The sequence below is a fragment of the Sus scrofa genome, chromosome 13, assembly GCF_000003025.6.
Source record: "Sus scrofa isolate TJ Tabasco breed Duroc chromosome 13, Sscrofa11.1, whole genome shotgun sequence".
Lineage (NCBI taxonomy): Eukaryota > Metazoa > Chordata > Mammalia > Artiodactyla > Suidae > Sus > Sus scrofa.
This window is the reverse complement of record NC_010455.5, coordinates 22,118,321-22,141,201: the sequence shown is the minus strand read 5'-3', so window position 1 is coordinate 22,141,201 and position 22,881 is coordinate 22,118,321. Positions and strand designations below refer to the sequence as shown.

Genomic DNA, 22,881 nt, shown 5'->3' with positions numbered 1-22,881 from the left:
TAATATTTGTTGCATGTATCTGGGTGCTCCTGTATTTGGGGCATTATATATTGATGATAGTAACATCCTCTCCTTGGATGGATCCCTTAATCATTAAGTAGTGTCCTTCTTTGTCTTTCTTTATGTCTTTTGTTTTAGAGTCTGTTTTGTCTGATATGAGTATTGCAAACTCCTGCTTTCCTGTCATGTCTATTGGCGTGAAATATTTTTTCCCACCCCTTCACTTTCAATCTATATGTATCTTTTGTCCTAAGGTGAGTTTCTTGTAGGCAGCATATTGAAGGTTTTTGCCTTCTTATCCACTCAGCCACTCTGTGTCTTTTGATTGGAGCATTCAGTCCTTTGACATTTAAGGTGATAATTGATAGATGATTATTTATTGCCATTTTGAAGCTCGTGTTCCAGTTGATTCTATGGTTCTCCATTCTTCCTTTCTTTTTTTGCCTGGATGGTCTCGGTTATTATCTGCTTGAGTGTTTTTTGTTTTGTTTTGTTTTTTTTCATTTTTTGTGAATTCAATGTTTGGTTTTGGCTTGTGGTTGCCCTGTTTTTAAGGATGCTAACCCCTTCCTATAATTGCGTGTTTTAGCCTGATGGTCCTGTAGGTTCAAACACTTCATTACTGTATTAAGAGAAACAAACAAACAAAAAAAGGGTATAGTTATTTCCTTACTTCCCTTGCCCACATTTTATGATTTTGATGATTCTTTTGTCTTTTTAATTTTATTTTGTTTGAAACATGTTCATGATTAAATCTGTATGCTGGCTTATTTCAGTGACTGCTCTCTGACTGTGGTTTCCTCAATCCTAGTTCTTCCTCTTCTTTTTTTTTTTTTTTTTTTTTTTTTTCTTTTTCCTCCCTTTCTTTTTGGTTTAGAGAAGCCCTTTCAGTATTCCTTTTAGCCTGGGTTTTGTATTGCTGTATTCTTTTAGCTTTTGTTTGTTGGAAAAAAAATTTATTTCTCCTTCTATTTTAAATGATATTCTTGCTGGATAGAGTATTCTAGGTTGCATATTTTTTCCTTTTAGCACTTTAAATATCTCTTGCCATTCCCTCCTGGCCTGTAGTGTTTCTGTAGAGAAATCAGCTGATAACCTATGGGGGTTCCCTTGTAGGCAACATTCTGCTTTTCTCTTGCTGCCTTTAGGATCCTCTCTTTATCACTAACTTTTGCCATTTTTATTATTATGTGTCTTCGTGTGGGTCTATTTGGGTTCAATTTGTTTGGGGCCCTCTGTGCTTCCTATATCTTGAACTCAGTATCCTTTAGATTTGGGAAGTTTCCATCGATAATTTCTTCAAATATATTTTCCATCCCCTTGTCTTTTTCTACTCCTTCTGGAATTCCTATTATGTGTAGATTGGCCCGCTTTATATTATCCCATAGGTCTCATATTGCTTTCATGTTTTTTCATCTGGTTTTCCGTCTGCTGACCTGACTGGGTGATTTCCATTATTCTATCCTCCACATCACTGATTCGTTCTTCTGCATTATTCCTTCTGGTTTTTACTGCCCTTAGTTCAGTTTGTATCTCTGCAGATGAATTTTCTAGTTGTTCTTGGCTCCTCCTTATATTTTCTAGTTCCTTTCTGAGGGTGTCTGCATTACTGTTCATATCTTTTCTTAATTCCTTCAGTATTTTCACTATTTCTCTTTTAAACTCTAGGTCTGTCAAACTACAGAGATCTCCTTCATTGTTGACTGCTTTAGGTGAGTTCTCCTGTTGGTTTAACTGGGGGTGGTTTCTCGGCTTCTTCATCTTGCTTGTTGTTTTCCTTTTCCTGGTGGAGCTGTATTCTCCGTGGCCGGGCAGTGTTTGCCTTGTCACTGCCATGGAATGTTTCCTGAGGGCTGGCGTTGTTGGTCTGTCTTCTTTGAGGCAGTGTGGCTTTTCTGGAGGGTGGGCGGGGCTGACAGGGTCTCTCTGAAGCAAAGGAAGACTTCCTGAGGGCAGAGAGGACTGGGAGGTCCACACCATGATGGGAGCAGATTTCACTCGGCCAGGCAGAGCTTGCTCTGGTGTTTTGGGGCTGTGGGGCTCTTGCAGGGGGCTAGCGGTTCTGGGCAGCTGTTTCGCAGGACTGCAGCACTCCCCAAGTGCTGGTGCAGCTATCTGGGTCACTGAGAACCCAAGAGGCTCTTCCCCAGGGCAGCCCTACTCAGAAGAACTGTCTGAAAATGTAGGCAGATCTTTTCACGGCCCGGCCAAGCTTGTTCTAGCTTTTCTGGGCTGCAGGGGCTCTTGCAGGGGGCTGGCGGTTCTGGGCAGCTGTTCCGCGGGAGTGTGGCACCCCCCGAGGGCTGGAGCAGCTAGCTGGGCCGCTGCAAACCCAAGAGGCTCTTCCCCAGGGCAGCCCTACTCAGAAGGACTGTCCGAGAATGTAGGCAGATCTTTTCACAGCCCGGCCAGGCTTGTTCTAGCTTTTCTGGGCTGCAGGCCTTTTCATGGGGGCTGGTGGTGTTTGATGCTGCTCCGCGGGGGTGTAGCCCCTCCAAAGGGCAAACAGGCCAGGGCAGGGACAGCCCCTGTGGTGGTAGGCTTCCGGCAGTTGTTGAGGCCAGCCCTTCCGGATGGCAGGCAGCCCCAGGTCCGGCGCATGCGTAAGGGGTGGCAAGGGGGATGCACTGGGAAGCACAGCTTTCTGATAGCTGGCGGGCAAGTAAGCTCACTGTGGCGTGGGGAGTATTCTATGGGGGCCCACCTCTTCTTCTCTCCCCTCCCCAACACTAGTGCAGACCCAGCTCTTCCAGGTTCCCTCTGATGTGGCTTTCCACTTCCCCGCCCTTAGCGTATTGCTCCCTCCCCCGCGACGCTCTGCTTTCTAGTCTCCCATGCAGACTCTACCCCGTCAAACCTGACAGACTGGTTTCTAGACCTCCTAAGCAATCTCCACTCCACCCCCGCCCCCCAGCCCTTTCCCGGGGACTAACCTCCAGAGCCGAGGTCTCAGTGCCCAGCCCCCACTCAAGCGTCTCAATTTTTGGTGACTGTGCCAGTAGTTCAGATGATCTGTTCGGTTCTCGCTCTGCTTTTCAGAACTCTGACTTACTGCTACACTCTTCTCTGCATCTGGAGATTCCTCCAGTTCAGCTGATCTTTCTGTCAGGTAGGTAACTTTTCAGGGTGTGGGATCCCTTTCTCCTCCACAGTTCCCTTTCAGGAGCACCCATCCAGCTTGGATTCACCTTCTCTCACTCTCCTCTTTTCTCTTGTTTTACCTAGTAATGTCACGAGATTCTTGCCATTATTGGAGTTTAGGTTCTTCTGCCAGCAACTGGTTGCTGTTCTGTGCAAGTCATTTATCCTGTAGATGTGGGGTTTTTTGTTGTGTTTGTGGCAGAGGGCGAGTGTGTCCCCCTACTCTTCCACCATCTTGCCCAGTCCCTAGTTTTCTTTTTTTTGGTGCTATCTTTATCTGGTTTGGAGTTAGGGTGATGGTGGCATCATAGATGGTCTTTGGGAGTATTCCTTCTTCTTCAACCTTTTGAAAAAGTTTAAGGAGGATGGGTATAAGTTCCTCTTTGTATGTTTGGTAGAATTTGCCTGTGAAGCCACTTGGTCCTGGACTTTTATTTCTAGGGACTGTTTTTATGACATATTCAATTTCATTTCTAGCAATCGGTCTTTTCAGTTGATCTATTTCTTCTTGATTCAGTTTTGGCAGGCTGTAAGTCTCTAGAAAGTTGTCCATTTCTTCTAGGTTGTCAAATTTGTTAGCGTACAATTGTTCACAGTATTCTCTCATGGTTTTTTTGTATTTCTGTAGTATCCGTTGTGACTTCTCATTTTTCATTTCTTATTTTATTTGGATTTTTTTCCCTCCTCTTCTTGCTGAGTCTAGCCAGAATAATCAAGACAGTGTGGTACTGGTACCAAAACAGACATACGGAAAAATGGAACAGAATAATGAACCCAGGAACAAACCCAGACACCTATGGTCAATTAATCTTCGACAAAGGAGGCAAGAACATAAAATGGGAAAAAGACAGTCTTTTCCACAAATATTGCTGGGAAACCTGGACAGCTGCATGCAAATCAATGACACCCTCACACCATGCACGAAAATAAACTCAAAATGGCTTAAAGACTTAAATGTAAGACAAGACAGCATCCAACTCCTAGAAGAGAACATAGGCAAAACATTCTCTGACATCAACCTTACAAATGTTTCCTCAGGTCAATCTCCCAAAGCAACAGAAATAAGAGCAAAAATAAACCAATGGGACCTCATCAAACTGACAAAATTTGCACAGCAAAGGAAACCAAAACGACAACAAAGAGACAACTTAAGAGAATGGGAGAAAATAGTTTCAAATGATGCAACGGACAAGGGCTTAATCTTTAAAATATACAAACAACTTACACAACTGCATGCAAAAAACAGCAAAAAAAAAAAAAAAAAAAAAAAAAACAGCAAAAAAACCAACAACCCAACTGAAAAGACCTGAATAGACATTTCTCCAAGGCAGATATACAGATGGCCAATAAGCACATGAAAAAATGCTCAATATCACTGATTATTAGAGAAATGCAAATCACAACTACTATGAGATACCACCTCCACCAGTCAGAATGGCCATCATTAATAAGTCCACAAATTACAAATGCTGGAGGGCATATGGAAAAAAGGGAACCCTCCTGCACTGTTGTTGGGAATGTAAACTGTGTACAGCCACTATGGAGAACAGTATGGAGGTATTTTTGAAAACTATACACAGAACTACCATATGACCCAGTGATCCCACTCTTGGGCACATATCCAGACAAAACTTTCCTTAAAAAGACACATGCACCCGCATGTTCATTGCAGCACTATTCACAATAGCCAAGACATGGAACAACCCAAATGTCCATCAACAGAGGACTGCATTAGGAAGATATGGTATATATACACAACGGAATACTATTCAGCCATTAAAAAGAACAGCATAATGCCATTTGCAGCAACATGGATGGAACTGGAGACTCTCATACTGAGTGAAGTAAGTCAGAAAGAGAAGGACAAATACCATGATATCACTTATATCTGGAAACTAAAATACAGCACAAGGAGTTCCCATCATGGCTCAGTGGTTAACGAATCCAACTAGGAATCATGAGGTTGCAGATTCGATCCCTGGCCTTGCTCAGTGGGTTAAGGATCTGGCATAGCCCTGAGCTGTGGTATAAGTCTCAGATGCAGCTTGGATCCTGCATTGCTGTGGCTCTGGCATAGGCTGGTGGCTACAGCTCCGATTCGACCCCTAGCCTGGGAACCTCCATATGCTATGGGAGTGGCCCAAGAAACGGCAAAAAGACTAAATAAATAAATAAATAAAATATGGCACAAATGAACCTTTCCACAGAAGAGAAAATCATGGACTTGGAGAATAGACTTGTGGTTGTCGAGGGGGAAGAAAAGGGAGTGGGATGGACTGGGAGCTTGGGGTTAATAGATGTGGACTATTGCCTTTGGAATGGATTAGCAATGAGATCCTGCTGTACAGCACTGGGAACTATGTCTGGTCACTTGTGATGGAGCATGATAATGTGAGAAAAAAGAATGCATACATGTATGTGTAACTGGGTCACCATGCTGTACAGTAGAAAACTGACAGAACACTATAAACCAGCTGTAATGGAAAAAATGAAAATAATTATACAATTTAAAAAAAATGCAAAGTAGAAAAAAATAAAAAAAGAATCCAACTGCAGCAGCTCAAGGTACTGCAGAGGTGCAGATCTGATCCCCAGCACCCGGCCTGGGGCAATAGGTTAAAGGCTCTGGCATTTCCACAGCTGTGGCTCAGATTCAAACCCTGGCACAGGAACTTCCAATGCTGCAGGTGCAGCCATTAAAAAAAAAAAAAAAAAAAGTTCCAAAATAAAAAAATTTTTAAAGAACTAACATTGTCAATTTGATCTTTAAAGTGCTTTCCAACTCAATTCAATACAACGAAGTGCACAGGTAAAAGTCGCCACAGCTAGATACTGAGATGCTAGTCCATTTAGTTCTAAATGGGGACCATAAGACTCTTAAAATCTTCAGTACAAAAATTCTCAAGAGAAAGGGCCCAAAATTTAAACTAGGAGACCATGACTCTTAAAATCCTCAGTACAAAAACTCTCAAGAGAAAGGGCCCAAAATTTAAATTAGGGGTCTGAGATCTATTCTAAGGTAAGTGAAAAACAGTCCTAAAAGTATAAAACCAAAACTCCAACCGTAACAAGGCAGATCTGAACTCATCCACACAAAGCAGTCTTGATGTCTTACCCTTCTGTAGTCTGCACAGCACTACATAAATAAAAGGCATTTAATAAATATTTGCTAAATAAATGAGTGAATTAATGAACAAATAGAACCCTAATCTGTCAAGTCAGCACATACTACTGTGGCTATGCTAGAACAAAGGTTATGAGGAAGAGTATACACACATATACATATTTAGTTTCAGTAAATATAACAATGCTAATCAAGACAGATGTTCAGTAAATGGTGCTGGGGCAAAATGGCAATCCATATGAGCAAAGAGAAAGAAATCATTACTAAGCTATATTAAAGATGTCAATGATTTTTAAAAATTGAAACACAGGAGTTCGCTGGTGGCCTAGTGGTTAAAGATTCGGCATTGTCATTGTTGTGGCTCATGTTTGATTCCTGGCCCAGGACCTCCTGCATGCCGCTGGCATGTCCAAAAAAAAAAAAAAAAAAAAAAAAAAAAAAAAAATATATATATATATATATATATATATATATATAAGAAACTATGAGAGTCTACTTCTATTTCTCTGGGAAAGATTTTTAATGTCAAAAGCAGCAATCAAAAAGGAATAGTTTAATTGGGAGGAGGTGAAAAATATAAACAAAATATGACAAAAGTTTAGTAACCTTTCTTTCTAAGCAGCTCTCATAAGTCCCTAAGTTAAAAATCAGAAAACTCACCAACCCGGTTTTTTTTCCATTTAAGGCAGGTGACCTGAGCTCCACCAATGAACATACCCACATGAGACTCTGAGTTATAAGTAGGTGATATGTGAAAACAGCCATGAAAATTAAAGTTCATCAGCTGGCAAGCATGGAGGCACAGAGCTTCATGCAGTGGTGCACAAGAGCTGTGTGGTGGAAGACGGCAATGCTGGTTCCAACTGAGGTGGCTGTGACATCTTGTTAGTTCAGTCCCCACAGTGTGGCTGAGCAGAGCCATCAGCCCAGACTTTCAGCCCTCCTGAAAATTCTGTAAGTCACCAACTATTCATTAACAAATCTGTGTTCTGCTTAACTAGCTAGGCTGAGTTCTGAGGCTTACAACTAAGAATTTCAACACACACATCTTCTTAAAGATGAACCAGAAAAATCAACATGTGATAAAAGGAATTAACTATATGCAGAAGTTACCTTAGGGGAAAAGAGATCCCTTCCCAATCAAGACGAAAACAGGAACAGTAAGGCCATAAAAATTTAAACGGCAAAATGGTCGAATGCTAAATAAAGCTGAAGCCTTATCAATGTTTTAAAAGTCTACAAAACGTATGACTAGAAGTCAACATTGTGCTTAGAACTGAGAAAGGAAAGCAGTCACCGACAGTGTTCATCAAGGACTGAGACTAAATTACAACTATTCAGAGCACTTCAGAAATAGTTCTCAGTAAAGCTGAAGGAAAATCAAAAACTCTTCCCACAGCTGGGGCCATAAATTTCAAATCATACCAGTTTCAAAGGCTGTAGCTATATCAAAAGCTGCCACTATGAGGGAGAGAAGCTCCATCTGTATCTAAGTGGTTATATGTAGTATCTCCTTTAATAAAAAGACCACTGAGAGGGCAAAAAGTTAGGAAAGTAATTAGAAAAGTATTACTAAGATAGAGGAAATAGCTCTTAGCCAACCCTCTCTGCTGTGATTCCACTATCTCCAAGTAAGCTTTGGGTTAATAATTTAGCTTTCCAAATGCCCAGATGCCAGGAAAAAGCTACTGTGTACAGGGACTTCTGAATCACCTGAAAAGTATACCTCCAATGTGAATTATAAAAATTGGCACTATGTCTTTTTACCTTGGCCTGGTCTAAGTCTGATTACTAACAGAGAGCCTCATCAACTCTGAATAAACCAGCAAAACCAAATGTTGGTGTTTATAAAGTTAAAGAGTAAGTTCTGAAACACACTGTCATCTGAAAAGCAGTTCCACCTGGCAAGGCATGGCTTGATGGCTTGTAGGTCTTCCTCTGGAGTTTCAAAAGTAAGGATTACAGGGAATGGATGTGATTGTAGAGTAAGTATAAAACTTGCACAAAAAACTAACTGTACTTAAGCACTTACCTCAAGGTCCTGAATCTTTAACAGGCTATCCTCACTTCAAAATAGAAAGGGGTTTAGATTCCTTCAAACTAAATTTGGTCTAATTCTCATAGCCATAAAAAATCTGAACACAGATTTCTAAGCTATCTGTCAAGAAACCTGATGGTCAGATCCAGGCTCACAATTAATATTTTTACTGCCAACTACGATGATTTCCTTCAGTATAAGAAAAACCATTTTTGTCACTGTGGTATGCCAAATATTCAAAGATAACCCAAATGACCCTCGCCTTGTGAATATGAGATATCACTGCCTTGATTACGTTACCTCACATAGCAAAAAAAAAAAGATTTTGCAGATGTATTTAAGATTACTTAATCAGCTGGCTTGAATTAATCAAAAGATAATCTGGATGGGTCCAACCTAATCACAAAGCCCTTCAAATATGAGCCCAGAGTGCAGAAGCAGAGGCAGAAAGCAGAGAAATGTACTCCTACTATCCTGAAAGCAGAGTGGCCAGGTGGCAAGGGACTGTGGGCAGCTCTGGAAGCTGAAAGTGATCCCTTTGAACAGCCAGGGAGAAATTCGGACCTCAGTCCTACTTCCAAAATGGACCAAATTCTACCATGACCACATGAGCATGGAAGAGGACTCTAAGCTCCAGATGAGAACACAGTTTGGACTTGATCTTGTCCTTGTGAGACCCTGAGCAAAGAACCCAGTCATGCCATGCCAGACTTCTGACATACAGACTGTGAAATAATAACTGGGTAATTAAGCAGTAAGGTTGTGGTACTTTGTTACGCAACATTAGGAAAATGGTAGAGTCTTCTTCAGGAATAATAAGCCTTGAATACCACGAGTTCTCATCATCCAAAGACTCCTCAGATGTCACCTGATCCTCTCACACTATCACCACACCAGGAGTACTTGTCTCTCAGCCCCATGGTACAGAGACATTTACCCTTCAAGACAAATGCAACACCAGCACAGCACCTTAGCAGGGTCTGCTAAATAAGTGTTCTATAATAACAAATGCTTTAGCTCTTTTGATTCTCACAACCAATCTGAAAGGTAAGCAGGACATATATCACCTCCAATTTCCTGACAAGAAAATAAGCAGCTCAGGGTGCTTATGTGGCTTGATTAGGCTGCACAGTGCAAGACGTGGGTTAGCACACAGGTCTTCTGAGTCCCCCATCCACTTCCCCAGTATTCCTTGGATCGGCATTTCCCAAAAATTTTTCACAGAGATCCACGGCAAAAAAACACCTATTTCACAGACATTTCTAAAACAAAAGTTTTATGGAACAGAAAGGTGCCACAAATTTATTCTTTTCACAGCCACATCAGTAGCATATGGAAGTTCCTGGGCCAGGGGTCAAATCAAAGCTGCAGCTGATGCCACAGCCACAGCAACAGTAGATCCAAACTGCATCTGTGACCTACACCACAGCTCATGGAAACGCCGGATCCTTAACCCACTGAGTGAGGCCAAGGATCAAACCCACTAATTCCACAACTCACTTGAACTGCTTTCACCATACTAGGTCGTCTATGTAAGAACAATGTTGATAAACATGGCCACTAAACCTTAAATCTAGAATACATCAAATATACTTAATATATTTAAATTAGACCAAAAAACATAAATTAAAAAGCATTAATCCTAAATTGAACAACAAAATCTGAAGATTAAAAAAACACAAATTTTGGATATTCAGATTACTGGGAAATTCTACATTAAAGTCAAACTGTATTAAAGTTTATTCTGTTAGGGGCTCCATTATCTGAGTTTTCACAGAAAGAATTATTCAAAGGCAGCTGAATTGTTAGATACAGGTATTTCTCTAAACCTACAAATTCAAAATGGTTAAACCTTTTTGATACCTGAAGGATTTTGTAGCTAACAGTGAGGTTCAGCCATTTTGAATCTATACCTTTATAAAATCAATTAACTGATCCTAGTTTTTAAAGTTAAAAGGAAACTGAACATATTGTAACATTTCTAGGTCAGCTATAACTCCTGCCAAAATGCTACTACTTGTAGTATGTCTTGTCTTCTCTGCCTGCTTTAGCTTGCTACCAGTTTGGAAACTAGATAACTACATTTATTGGAATTGTAGACAAAATAAGCAATAAGGAAGCTCTGAACAAGTTATGTAGCAACTTATACTATGAGTAACTTTCATTAACTACTGAATGTGAAGTTGATGACATTAAAATTTTAGCCGCTAAGAGGCCTTCTGACACATCCCAGTTCTCAAGTTATGGCACAAATAGGTGAGTTGTTATTCTTTCACAAGCATAACAAACGTCTAGCTTCATTCCTCCCTCCCACACCCATGAGTAATCAATCATGGCAAGGACACAGCCATAGAATCCTTTTTACCACAGCACTCCTGAAAGTCTCTGCCAAATCTATTTGATATCCCAGCTATCACAGAATGGTCAAAGTAACTAGGAGCCAATTCTTCACATAAACCTTTACAATCGAGTTACTAAAATCATTAGAGCTTTTCATCATGTCTTTAATAAAGTACCTTTCACATTCTGACATCTAAATAGTAGTGCTGGAAATGAAATACTGCTTGCTGTTCATGCTACAAAAGCTAACCTCTCAAAAATAGCCCTTTGACATAGTGAGATCCACTCATTCAAAAGAAAGAGTCTTTTAGTTAAACATGGTATATGAATTACATGTTCCAATTTTCTATCCCTCCCAAAGGGTTAAAGAATTTCAACCAGTTTTCAAAATATTGGATATGAATGAAAAAATACTAAAGTAATAGTACAACTAAGGACACTACAATCCCATGGAGAAGGGAAGACTGACAAGAATTGCGCCTATTTTCATCCCTTATAAGCCTTAGGACTTAAATGTTATAATGCAAGATGAAGAAATTAAGAGGCAGGATCAAAACTGGAAAGACTGGGAGAGTTCCCTGGTGCCCTAGCAGTTAAGGGTCCAGTGTTGTCATTGCTGTGGCTCAGGTTTCATTCCTGGCCCAGGGAACTTCTGCATGCCACAGGCACAGCCAAAAAAAAAAACAAACAAAAATAAAACTGGTTGATTGATCCCCAAGTCTCCTGTCCCACGTTACAGAGCTTTGAGGAACCAGAGGTTTATTTTCTGGAGCCAAGGAGGCTCTAAATTGGGTGAAACCAAGCACAGTAAGACATGAGTGAAGGGCAAAGTGTGTGACTAAATGAGAGGGCTTAGGTGATATTCTGCACAGTGAATAATGGAACTTCCAGCCCATTTCCTGTGTCCTGCTTCTACAAAGTTGGCAGCCACGTTTATAACCCCTCAACCCTTGCCCAAAAAACAAAATGCTTCACTGGAGAAACCAAATGACCTCTTGAAAACCATGTGGATATTTCTCCCAATAACAAAGCCAGTTTACAGTCTATCACCCAGCAGTGAACCTGTGTTGAGCACATGTTACTTCCAAATAGCATCAGATTTTTAGTACCTTGTCCTTAAATATTAATAGATAGCCCTGTGCACTCAATAGTTAAAGTTTCCAATGTAACAATGAGCCAAAAACAAGGAAAAAAAACTATAAAAAACAAACAAAAAAATTTAAAGAAAACTTTAAAACAAAAGAAAAAAAAAATCCCCATGATTCTCAAATAGATAAAAGACATATCAGTATAACAAGCACAACGCTATGAAAAAAGCAAATGACAATAAGAAATAGCCCTTGGAAATTTAAAAATAAAGTAGCCAATATGAAATTTTCAATTGAAGAGTGAGAGAAACTGAAGCAACCTCTCAAAAGCAGAAAAAATACAAATAGATCATTACAGGTAAAAAATAATAAATAAGAGAATTTATCCTAAAGGCGCAAAAGCTAACTAAATGGACTTCTAGGACAGAAGAGAAAAAATAAAGGAGAATTATCAAAGAAATAATATCTAAAAGTTTCCAAGAATTGAAGCACAAGAGTCATATACTTAAAGTGCCCGTTGGGTGTCCAGCACAGTGCAAAAAGAAATCTATGCAAAAGGTATTATTTACCATGAAATTTCCAACATCAAGGTATAAAAGGAAGATCCTAAAGCCTCCAGAAAGAACGTGGAGAACAGGACTGGAAGCTTGGAGCAAACAATTTTTTTGTTTGTTTGTTTGTTTGTTGCATAATAGCCTTTCAGTAGTACTTGACCTTTAAAAACTACACAATGTGTTATTTTGATAAAAATAAAAGCAAATTTTTATTTTAAAATTCTAATTAAAAATTATGAGTATCCACATCATTATAAATCAACTACACTTCAGTAAAACTTTTAAAAAAATTATGACCATCTAGTATACTCAGTACAAGGGACCAACATAATCTAAAAGCATGATATATAGATTAAAAGATGTTCTATGGTTCACAGTTCCTGCTGTGGCACAGGGGGATTGGCAGCATCTCTACAGTGCCAGGACACAGGTTCGAACCCTGGCCCAGCACAGTGGATTTAAGGATCCAGCAGTGCTGCAGCTGTGGTGTAGGTCACAACTGCAGCTGGGATCCAATCCCTTGTTCAGTAATTCTGTATGCCACAGGGCAGCCAAAAAGTAAACAAATGATAAATCCATTTCTCATCTTAAATGTCATTCAACAATTGATAACAAATAACAAATGGACTGATCTTATTCTCAATACTTAAGACAGTAACTATTGTTAATAGCATATTTCAATACCAGTCTTACGGTACATGCTAACTTAGCCAAATTATTCTATAAAATAAATAAAACAGAAAAATCAAATATCTTTACTAACCTAAGGAATATGCATTTGTTGAGAATTCATAATTTAAAAACAAATATTTAAGATAAATATATGTTTAAGGATAAAATGGTAATCAGGATTCCAATACAAGAATACAGACTAATCACTACTGTTTACTTCTCTCCCTCTCAAAAACCCACTGAAATGAAGGTTTAAAAAAAAGTAGAGGACTTCCTTGGTGGCTCAGCAGGTTAAGGATCCAGCATTGTCACTACTGTGGTGTAGGTTTGATTCCTGGCCTGTGAATTACATGCCAGGGGCACAGCCAAAAAAAAGAGACAGATTAATTAAAATTCTAGAAAAAGAGAGAGAACATCAGCAGTAAAAAGAAAATAAATTTCTGAAGAATCAAATGCAAAAGGATTCAACTTGGTGGAGAAATCAGAGCAAAGGTAGTTCTAACTCCAAACATGCACAGAAGGCTGCAGAAGAGATTGCAGCAACTTTTTACCACAGGAAAAAAAAAAAAAAGGAAAAAAAAAAATCACAGTTTTAGACACTAGAACAGGAGACTATTGCTCTCAGGGATGTGTTCCATACACACTGTCTCATCAGAGGTGTCAACTTATAAAATCTGGGAGCTCTAACACATGACCTTGTAACTAGCGTTTTTACTATTATTCTAAAAACAAACTCCTTTTGTTAAAACTTAAAAGCAATTCAATTTCATGGGGAAAACAAAAAAGATAACACTACAAATAAGAAAAAGAACAGTACCTTAGAGGGCATCCTCCTTAAACTAGTTTCACTGTGTCTATATGTATGTATGTGTGTGTATATAATATAGATATATGTATATACTCATAAACATACTTTTCCCACAAAACTGGGATCACACTTTATAAGCTGTTTTTCTATCTGCCTTTTAATACAAATACCTTTGCATGTCAAAAATACTTTTCTGTAGACTCTAGCTGTGTGCCATTAGGCAGGTTATTTAACTTCTTTGAGCTTCACTCCAAATATAAAAAAGTATCTACCTCATAGATTTATGTGAGAATTAAATAAAATAATCCAAGCAAAATGCCTAGCATAGAGTAAGAACCTAATAATGCTGGCATATTTTATGGCTGCATAACCTCACCAACTACCTGATATAACTTATTTAACCAATTTTCTACCGTTGAACATTTTTTGGCCAGATTTTACCTACTGAAATAACACTGAAGTGAAAATCCATGCAGCTGACTCCTTAATACATCTTACATGTTCTTAGAATGAATTTCTAGAGGTAAAATCCTGGATCAGTGATATGTATAGTTTCCCTTACATTCACCACCACACCTGTTTCCTCATCTCTACCTCATTTTTTTGTTTTTTGTTTCTTAAATAATGATGTTTTGTACTTTAAAAAGCTTGCAGTAAAGGGTATGAAAGCAAAATATTTAGCACTGAAATTTTAATTACTCTCACCTGGGAGCAAGTAAAATGTAAAACGGGATCAAGCTTTCAGTATCATGTTCTGATGTATCTCAAGCACTGTTTTACTCTTCAGGAGCTTTACATTTTAAGAAATTAATTTCAATCTGCAGTTTCAGAATAAATTCAAAGCAACAGTTTGATTTAGTACTTGTTAAACAGTTATTAGTCATTTAAAAGTTGCATAAAAATGTCTTAGAAATGCCTCCAAACTAGTCAAAACTCAGCCTTTCTTGTGAAAACTCTAAAATTAAGAGAGATTTGCTTAGTCTGTTGAGACTCAGAAAGGCTGGGAAAATTTAGCAGAAGCCCTCCCCATTGCTTAAGGGGCCACATGCTCCCCGAACCAAAACACATATTCACGGCTGCTCAGGAGAGTGCTGTGCCTTCTTCAAATTGACACTACTAACAAGCCCCCTTTTCCTGGAAACTGTCATTCCCTGAAGCAACAACATTCGTGAAAAAAAGAAACAAAAACAAAAACATTAGCAAACCTCTTGAAGAATCAGAGCCTAACTAAGGACAGGCACGAGCCTAGCCGGGAGCCAGTATCAGTCTCACCGCCAGTCCCGGATCAACCAAGTTATGCGAAGTGACTAACTCGTGACAGCCTCGGGCGCTGGACACTGGCCACATTGCCACCTCTTTCGGGTCCCAACAATCCTGCAAGCAGCCTGGCCTGGAATGGCTCAATCCCTGCCCTCACCCCAGGACCAAGGTTTGGAATTAGACTTTCGTCACCAGCTAGGAGCCCCTCGTTACTCAACCTCTGGTCGGGAATAAGAACGGGGTCCTCGGTAGAGAGATCAGATATTACAAGAAGTATTACTGGTTTTCCCAACCCGCCCTCACTCCCGAGTTGGGGTCTCGGATGGTTGGGGAAAACTTCGATATGGGTCAAAAATCACGCAAGTCGGAAACCCTCTCACTTATTCTCAGGCCGGGCTTGGGGAGTAGGGAAAAACTAACAGAGGTCAAATGTCACGGATCCAGCTACCTCCACCCAATCTCCAGACGGAGTTTGGGATGGGGGAACCGGGACAGGAATCACGGAGGACCTGAACCGCCCGGAACTCATTCCCAGTCCGGGTTTGGGGGTAATCCTCAGGCTAGAGGTCAAGGGTCAGGGAAGAACCTCCCCTTCTCTTTGCCCACGAGTCGCTGTCAAGGGCTGTCGGCAACTAAGGGTGCGCGGCGGCCATAGTACCTGAGTAGAGGCCAGCGCCTGCTGGAACTGCTGCTGTTCCTCACTGATCTTTTGCTTCAGTTTCTTGAACATGGCGCAGCGCGGGGTCCTGAGTATGGATGAAACCCGAGGGGGGTGAGCGCCCAGGGAGACCCTGCCGCAGCGGCTACGGAGGCTTCTCTACACCTGGGACCGCGGGGGCTGGGCCTCGCCGCCTCCTTCCTGGGCTCGCGGGCGGACTGGGACACTCCTCCTGCGGCTGTCGGCGTCGCCGCCGCCGCGTCTCTCTCTCCTGGGTGCCACTGGTTGGCCTCGGCCCCCCATCCAGCCCCGGCAGCGGCGGCGGCGACAACGGCAGCAGGTGAGCGATGTGCCAAAGGCGCCTGCGCGGCCTACGTGGAGCTCGCCGAGAGAGCTCTACGGGACGCCGGAGGGGACAAGCTCGAAGTCGGGCCCGCACATGCGCGCTCCAGCGACACCCCCGAAGGCGGGAACTGGGAGGGAAAAACCAGGTTCTTTGCGTCCTACCCGCGGTGCGTGCAGCGATGCCCTCAGAGCCAAGTCATGGCTGGTCTGAGCGCCACACTGACACACGCCCGGGCTTCGGCACTGCCAAGTAAGAACGCGTCTACTGAGAACCGAAAGGCTGACAGTCCCACCGCAAAGAACTGGGTGAGGTGGTGTCCGTGGCGGAGAAGATGGGAGATCCAGAGAACCTGCCAAGGGCTCCGAAGGATAGTGTGCTTTTGTGCAGTATTTGTGGTTAGGATTCTGGGTCTCCAGTGTTTCATACTCCTCCTGCTTCCCAGAAGGTCCCGTTTCCCTTCGCTTGACTCCTCCAGGAACCAACAAGTGCCCGACACGAGGCTCCGGGGTTCAGATGTTTCAGGCCGTTATTGTAAGATCCCAGTCGTTTGGACATCGCCTTTATTATTTTTTTTTTTATTACACCGAATCGTGTACTTTCATATATTTATTCAAAAATCTTTATCATGCTAAGTTCCAGGCCCTTGGGGACTTCTCTTAGTCCATGACAGAACAAGTAGACAAAAAAATCGCTAAGGATATAGAGAACTTGAGTCAGCTAATATTGCCTAATTGATCTGTGAAAAGACCCAACAATTGCAGCATACACATGGAACATTCACCAAGACAGACCATGTGCTAAGTCATAATACAGGTCTCAATTAACTTCAAAGGATTAATATCATATAGTGTGTTCTCTGATCACAAATTAAATTAAAAATCAATAAGAGTTATCCAGAAAATCCTCTGATATTTGCAAATTATGCAACACACTTCCAAATAGTTGTTTGATCGAAGAACAAAGCACAAGAGGAATTAGAAAATATTTTTTAAAGAATGAAAATGAAAATAGAACATATCAAAATTTGTTCAGTTCAGCTAAAGCAGTGCTTACATGGAAGATAACAGTATTATGTGCTGATATTAGAAAGGAAAAAAGATTGAAAATCAACAATCTTAAGAATCTTAAGAATTTTGAAAAAGGAAGAAAAAATTAAAAAGTAAATGGAAGGAATAAAATAATAAAAATACTGAGCCAAAGATCCATGGTTCAAAACAAACAATAGGAAAAAACCAACAAAACTAAAATTTGGTTTTTGGAAAAGATTAATAAAATTGTTAAGCCCTTAGTAAGACTCATGGAGAAAAAGAAAAATACTAATTATCAATATTAGGAGGTAAAGAGGGGATATCAGTATTAGGAGTTAAAGAGAGGTCTACAGATAAAGGGAACATGGAACACAAATTGTCAAAACCCAGAGTCCTTCAGTGAATGAGTGGATAAACTGTGGTATATCCCTATCATGGGATACTATTCTGACATATAAAAGACGAAGTACTCATAACTTCAGAAACCTAAATGGATCTCCTTAAGTTTTGCTTAGTATGAGAAGTCAGACCCAAAAGAAGCCATGCATACATACGATTCTGTATATGAGGTCACCCAAGATGGCTGGTCTCTTGCTCTGCCAGACCAGTTTCTGCCTCATCTACACCTACTCACCTGACTGACCTTCCCCCTTAATCACAGAGCCTAATCAGTAAATGGCTTCATATTTGCCCCCTGCCCCAACTAGTGATTGTTCTCATCTTTAGATCAGAACATCACTATGATAGTTTGTCAGAGGGGAGGGGAGGGGTGTGCTCCTCTGCTGGTTTCCCTGGTAAAACTATGACCCACCTTGACATTAATTCTCCCTATAACTAATAATCTCTCCCTCCCTTGTGGCAAAGACTACTAACATGCCCTGCCATGCATACACAGTGGGGTATTGTTCCAGAACCTTGCTTCAGACATGTAAGATCCACCTGTTTGGAGTTCCCACTCTGGCTCACTGTGTTAGGAACCTGACAGAGTACCTGTGAGGGTATGGGTTCGATCCCTGGACTTCCTCCGTTGGTTAAGGATCTGGCATTGCCATGAGCTGTGGTGTAGGTCACAGATGTGGCTTGGATCCCATGTTGCCAATGGCTGTAATGTAGGCCTCCAATTCAGCCTCTAGCCTGGGGAAATTCCATATGCAGCAAGTGTGGCCATAAAAAAAAAAAAACAAAAATCCTCCTACTTATTAAACCATTGATGTCTCTATTGCTGACTCGGAACTCCTTCTTCAGTCTTGAGGCTGGGCAAGTACAAGGCTTGCAGCCCTGCAGGGTGTCGGCCAACAGATTCCACTTATATGACATTCTGGAAAGGCAAAGCTGTGGGAGGGAGAGTAGACCAGTGATTGCTAGGAGTTGGGTGGGTAAGAAGTAACTACAAAGGGGCAGGATGAGGGAATCTTCGGGATTATGAAGCAGTTCATACCTTAACTATACTGGTAGATAAGGACCTTTGTTTATATGTCAAAGCCTGGAAAGTTATATATCACAAACATTAAACTTCACTATGAAAATTACCTGAAGCTCAGAGCAGTTAAGAATTTCACCTAAAGTAACACATCTTGGATAAATGGAAGCAGCATTTGAACTCAGAGCTTTCCTACTTCTAAAGCTCAGGAATTCCTTGGTGGCCTCCCAGTTAAGGATCCAGAGTTGTCACTGCTATGGTGCAGGTTCTATTCCAGGTCTGGGAACTTCCAGATGCCATGGGTATGGCCAAAAAAATAATAAAGCCCATGCCCACACCACCATCGCCACTGCTTCTAGATCCCTTACCATAGAGGCAGAAACTCCTGAGAATATTGATTTCTCTACATTCTCCAATACTTTGCTCCAAAATGATTGACTGATATCCAAGTGTCCTTACCAGTATATTCATTCCTGGTTGCAAAAAAAAAAAAAAAAGAAATATTTTATCTTGTACATTCAGAACATTTTTCCTTAAATGAAAAATGCTACAGCTGTGTGTGTGTGTGTGTGTGTACATATACAATTTGCATAGCAAGTAACAGCTCTTGTATTTCTATACTATTTTTTGGTAAATTTTTTAGAGCTTTTTTTAAAATCGAAGTATAGATAATTTACAATGTTTTAGGTGTATAACAAAGTGATTCAGTTTTAGGTGTATATATACACTCTTTTTCAGATTCTTTTCCATTAAACTTTATTACAAGATTTGCATATAGTTCCCTGTGCTACACAGTAGGTCCTTATTGTTTGTCTATTTTATATATAGTAGTGTGTATCTGTTAATTCCAAGTTCCTAATTTATCCCTCTCCCCTCTTCCCCACTTATTCCTTTGGTAACCACCAATACTATTTTCTTTTTTTTTTCCTTTTTTAAAATTACTTAATGAATTTTATTACATTTATAGCTGTACAACAATCATCACAACCACATTTTATAGTATTTCCATCCCAAACCCTCAGTGCATCCCTGCAACCCCCAAGCTGTCTCATTTGGAAACCATAAGTTTTTCAAAGTCTGTGAGTTAGTATCTGTTCTGCAAAGAAATTAATTGTGTCCTTTTTTCAGATTACACGTTAGTGATAGCATTTCATGTTGGTGTCTCATTGTCTACTTCACTTAGCATAATAATTTCTAGGTCCATCCATGTTGCTACAAATGCCATTCTTTCCTTTTAACGGCCAAGTAATACTCCATTGTGTATACATACCACATGTGCTTTATCCACTCCTCTGTCGATGGACATTTAGGTTGTTTCCATGTCTTGGCTATTGCAAATAGTGCTGTCATGAACATCAGAGTACACGTGTCTTTTCAAGTCATGGTTTTCTCTGGATAGATACCCAAGAGTGGGATTGTGGAGCAAATGGTAGTCCTATTTTTAGTTTTCTGAGGAATCCCCATACTGTTTTCTACAATGGCTGTGCCAATTTACAGTCCCAACAACAGTGTACTAGGGCTCCTTTTTCTTTAGACCCTCTCCAGCACTTATGGTTTGGAGACTTTTGGATGATGGCCATTCTGGCTGGTGTAAGGTGGTACCACCTAGTGGGTTTTGATTTGCATTTCTCTAATAATGAGTGATGTTGAACATCTTTTCATGTGTTTTCTGGCCATCTGTATGTCTTCTTTGGAAAACTGTTTAGATCTTCTGCCCATTGGGGTGGTTTTGTTTTGTTTTGTTTTGTTTTGGTATTAAGCTGTAGGAGGTGTTTATAAATTTTGGAGATTAATCCTTTGTGAGTCGATTCATTTGCAAAGATTTTCTCCCATTCTGTGGGTTGTCTTTTCATTTTGCTTAGGGTTTCCTTTGCTGTCAGAAACTTTTAAGTCCCTTTTTGTTTTTATTGTCATCACTCTAAGAGGTAGATCTGAGAAGTTGTTGCTGTCATTTATGTCAGAGAGTGGCCTATGTTCTCCTCTAAGAGTTTTATAGTGTCTGGTCTTATATCTAGGTCTTTGATCTTTTACTTTAATAAAATTTTTAGTTTATTTCTGTATGGTGTTAGGAAATGTTCTAATTTCATTCTTTTACATTTGGCTGTCCAGTTTTCCCAGCACCACTTTTTGAACAGGCTGTCTTTTCTCCATTGTATATTCTTGCCTCCTTTGTCATAGATTATGGCTGTACCTGCCGCATATGGAAGTTTCCGGGCTAGGAGTCAAATCAGAGCTGCAGCAGAGTCCTAAGCCACAGCAGCCGCAACACCAGATCCGAGCCTCATCTGCCAATACCAAAGCTTGCAGCAACTGCAGATCCTTAACCCACTGAACAAGGCCAGGGATTGAACCTGTGTCCTCACAGAGACAACATGGGTCCTTAACCCGTGATCCACAAGGGGAACTCCCTATACTGTTTTAATGTAATTCAGGAGAACACTTTGAAACATACAGAATTTTTAATATTTACCTTTGCAAAAGAATATCTTTTGTCTACATAGAGTTACAAAACAGTTGGAAGGCCTCCCTTGAAAAAATGTTCTACACATCAGCATCTAATCTTAGACTATGACTCTTCCAGAAATTTAGCCTCCTTTTCAGTCTGGGGCCTTTTCTTTAAAGAATTTTTTTTCTTGGTATCTTTGTTTTTAACTTAATTCCCATTGTAGGCACAAATAAGTAAACCAGCTAAAAGTGAGGGGCTACATTATTGTTGCTTTTGCAAAACAGAGAGCCAAAAAATGACTTTCCCAGAGTTATATGATCTTGGTGACAGAACTGGAAACTGACCTCAGCCTTCTGCCCTTTATCTGGGTCTCTGACTGTAATATATTTCACACTTCCTTCTTTTCTCTGAGACACACCCTGCTCAACTTTTCAAACTAGTTCAATTGAATTTCTAATAGTCTCGTAATTGTTTACATGACATGTCCTAGGTCTGTTTTCATAGCTGATGACTCAACAATTTAATGAGAAGAGTTCTTGGAAGGGAAAACCCAACACTAGTCTGCGGGAAAAAAAAAATCTTTTTTCAACAGTGATGCCTCTTGGTAACAGAAAAGTTGATGGAATGGAGGTGAAGTGTCAAATTCCCTGCTCCTATTGAATAAGTACTTGTGATCAGATTCCTAAGTAAACAAATTCACTCTTGCAAACATTCAAATTTTGCCTCATACTCAGGATACTGTGTGGGTGGAAAGGCTGGGTAGTATAAAGCATAAGCATGTGGGCATTAAACCCAACTGGCTGGGCTCAAGTCCTGGCTTTGCCAGTTATTTGTTCTGTGATGAGGGGAAAATGAACTTCTCTATGTCAGTTTCTTCCTATGTAAACTGAAGACATGCCATTGTATCCATCATAAATTTCCCATAAAGATTAAATGAGTATTGGATAGTATGCTGTTATCTTGAAAAAAAAAAAAAAGGTGGGAGTTCCCGTCGTGGCGCAGTGGTTAACGAATCCGACTAGGAACCATGAGGTTGCGGGTTCGGTCCCTGCCCTTGCTCAGTGGGTTAACGATCCGGCGTTGCCGTGAGCTGTGGTGTAGGTTGCAGACGCGGCTCGGATCCCGCGTTGCTGTGGCTCTGGCGTAGGCCGGTGGCTACAGCTCCGATTCAACCCCTAGCCTGGGAACCTCCATATGCCGTGGGAGTGGCCCAAGAAATAGCAACAACAACAACAAAAAAGACAAAAGACAAAAGACAAAAAAAAAAAAAAAAAAGGTGGAGTTCCCATCATGGCACAGTGGTTAATGAATCTGACTAGGAACAATGAGGTTGGGGGTTCTGTCCCTGGCCTTGCTCAGTGGGTTAAGGACCCGGCATTGCCATAAGCTGTGATGTTAGGTTGCAGATGAGGCTCGGATCCCATGTTGCTGTGGCTCTGGTGTAGGTCAGTGGCTACAGCTCTGATTAGACCCCTAGTCTGGGAACCTCCATATGCCGAGGGAGCGGCCCCAGAAAAGGCAAAAAAAACAAAACAAAACAAAAAAGGTGGATTCATTCCTCACACTTGAAAAATGAAATTATCAAAGTACTAGAAGAAAACATGGGAAGGTTTTCAGTTTGTTTGTTTGTTTTGGCCAAGCCCACAGCATGAGGTAGTTCTGTAGACCAGAGGTTAAACTCAAGCCACAGTAGTGAGCCAAATCACAGCAATAATAACACTGAAAACTTAAGCAACTGTGCCACAAGATAACTCCCAAGAGGACTTGTTTTAAAACCCTCGAGGAAGGAGTTCCCATTGTGACTCAGCGGTAACCATCCTGACTAGTATCCACGAGGACTCAGGTTCAATCCCTGGCCTCACTCAGTGGGTTAAGGATCTGGTATTGCCACAAGCTATGGTGTGGGTCACAGATATGGCTTGGATCTGGTATTGCTGCACCTGTGATGTAGGCCAGCA

General features: G+C 40.8%; 1 protein-coding gene across 1 annotated transcript in view; it reads right to left on the bottom strand.

Moving 5' to 3' along the window:
* The window catches only part of GOLGA4 (golgin A4), a 125,335-nt gene extending 109,264 nt beyond the window's left edge, over positions 1 to 16,071 (bottom strand). Inside the window, 1 exon segment of the mRNA XM_005652395.3 lies at positions 15,684 to 16,071. Coding sequence (XP_005652452.2) covers positions 15,684 to 15,755 — 72 coding nt within the window. The 5' untranslated portion in view covers positions 15,756 to 16,071.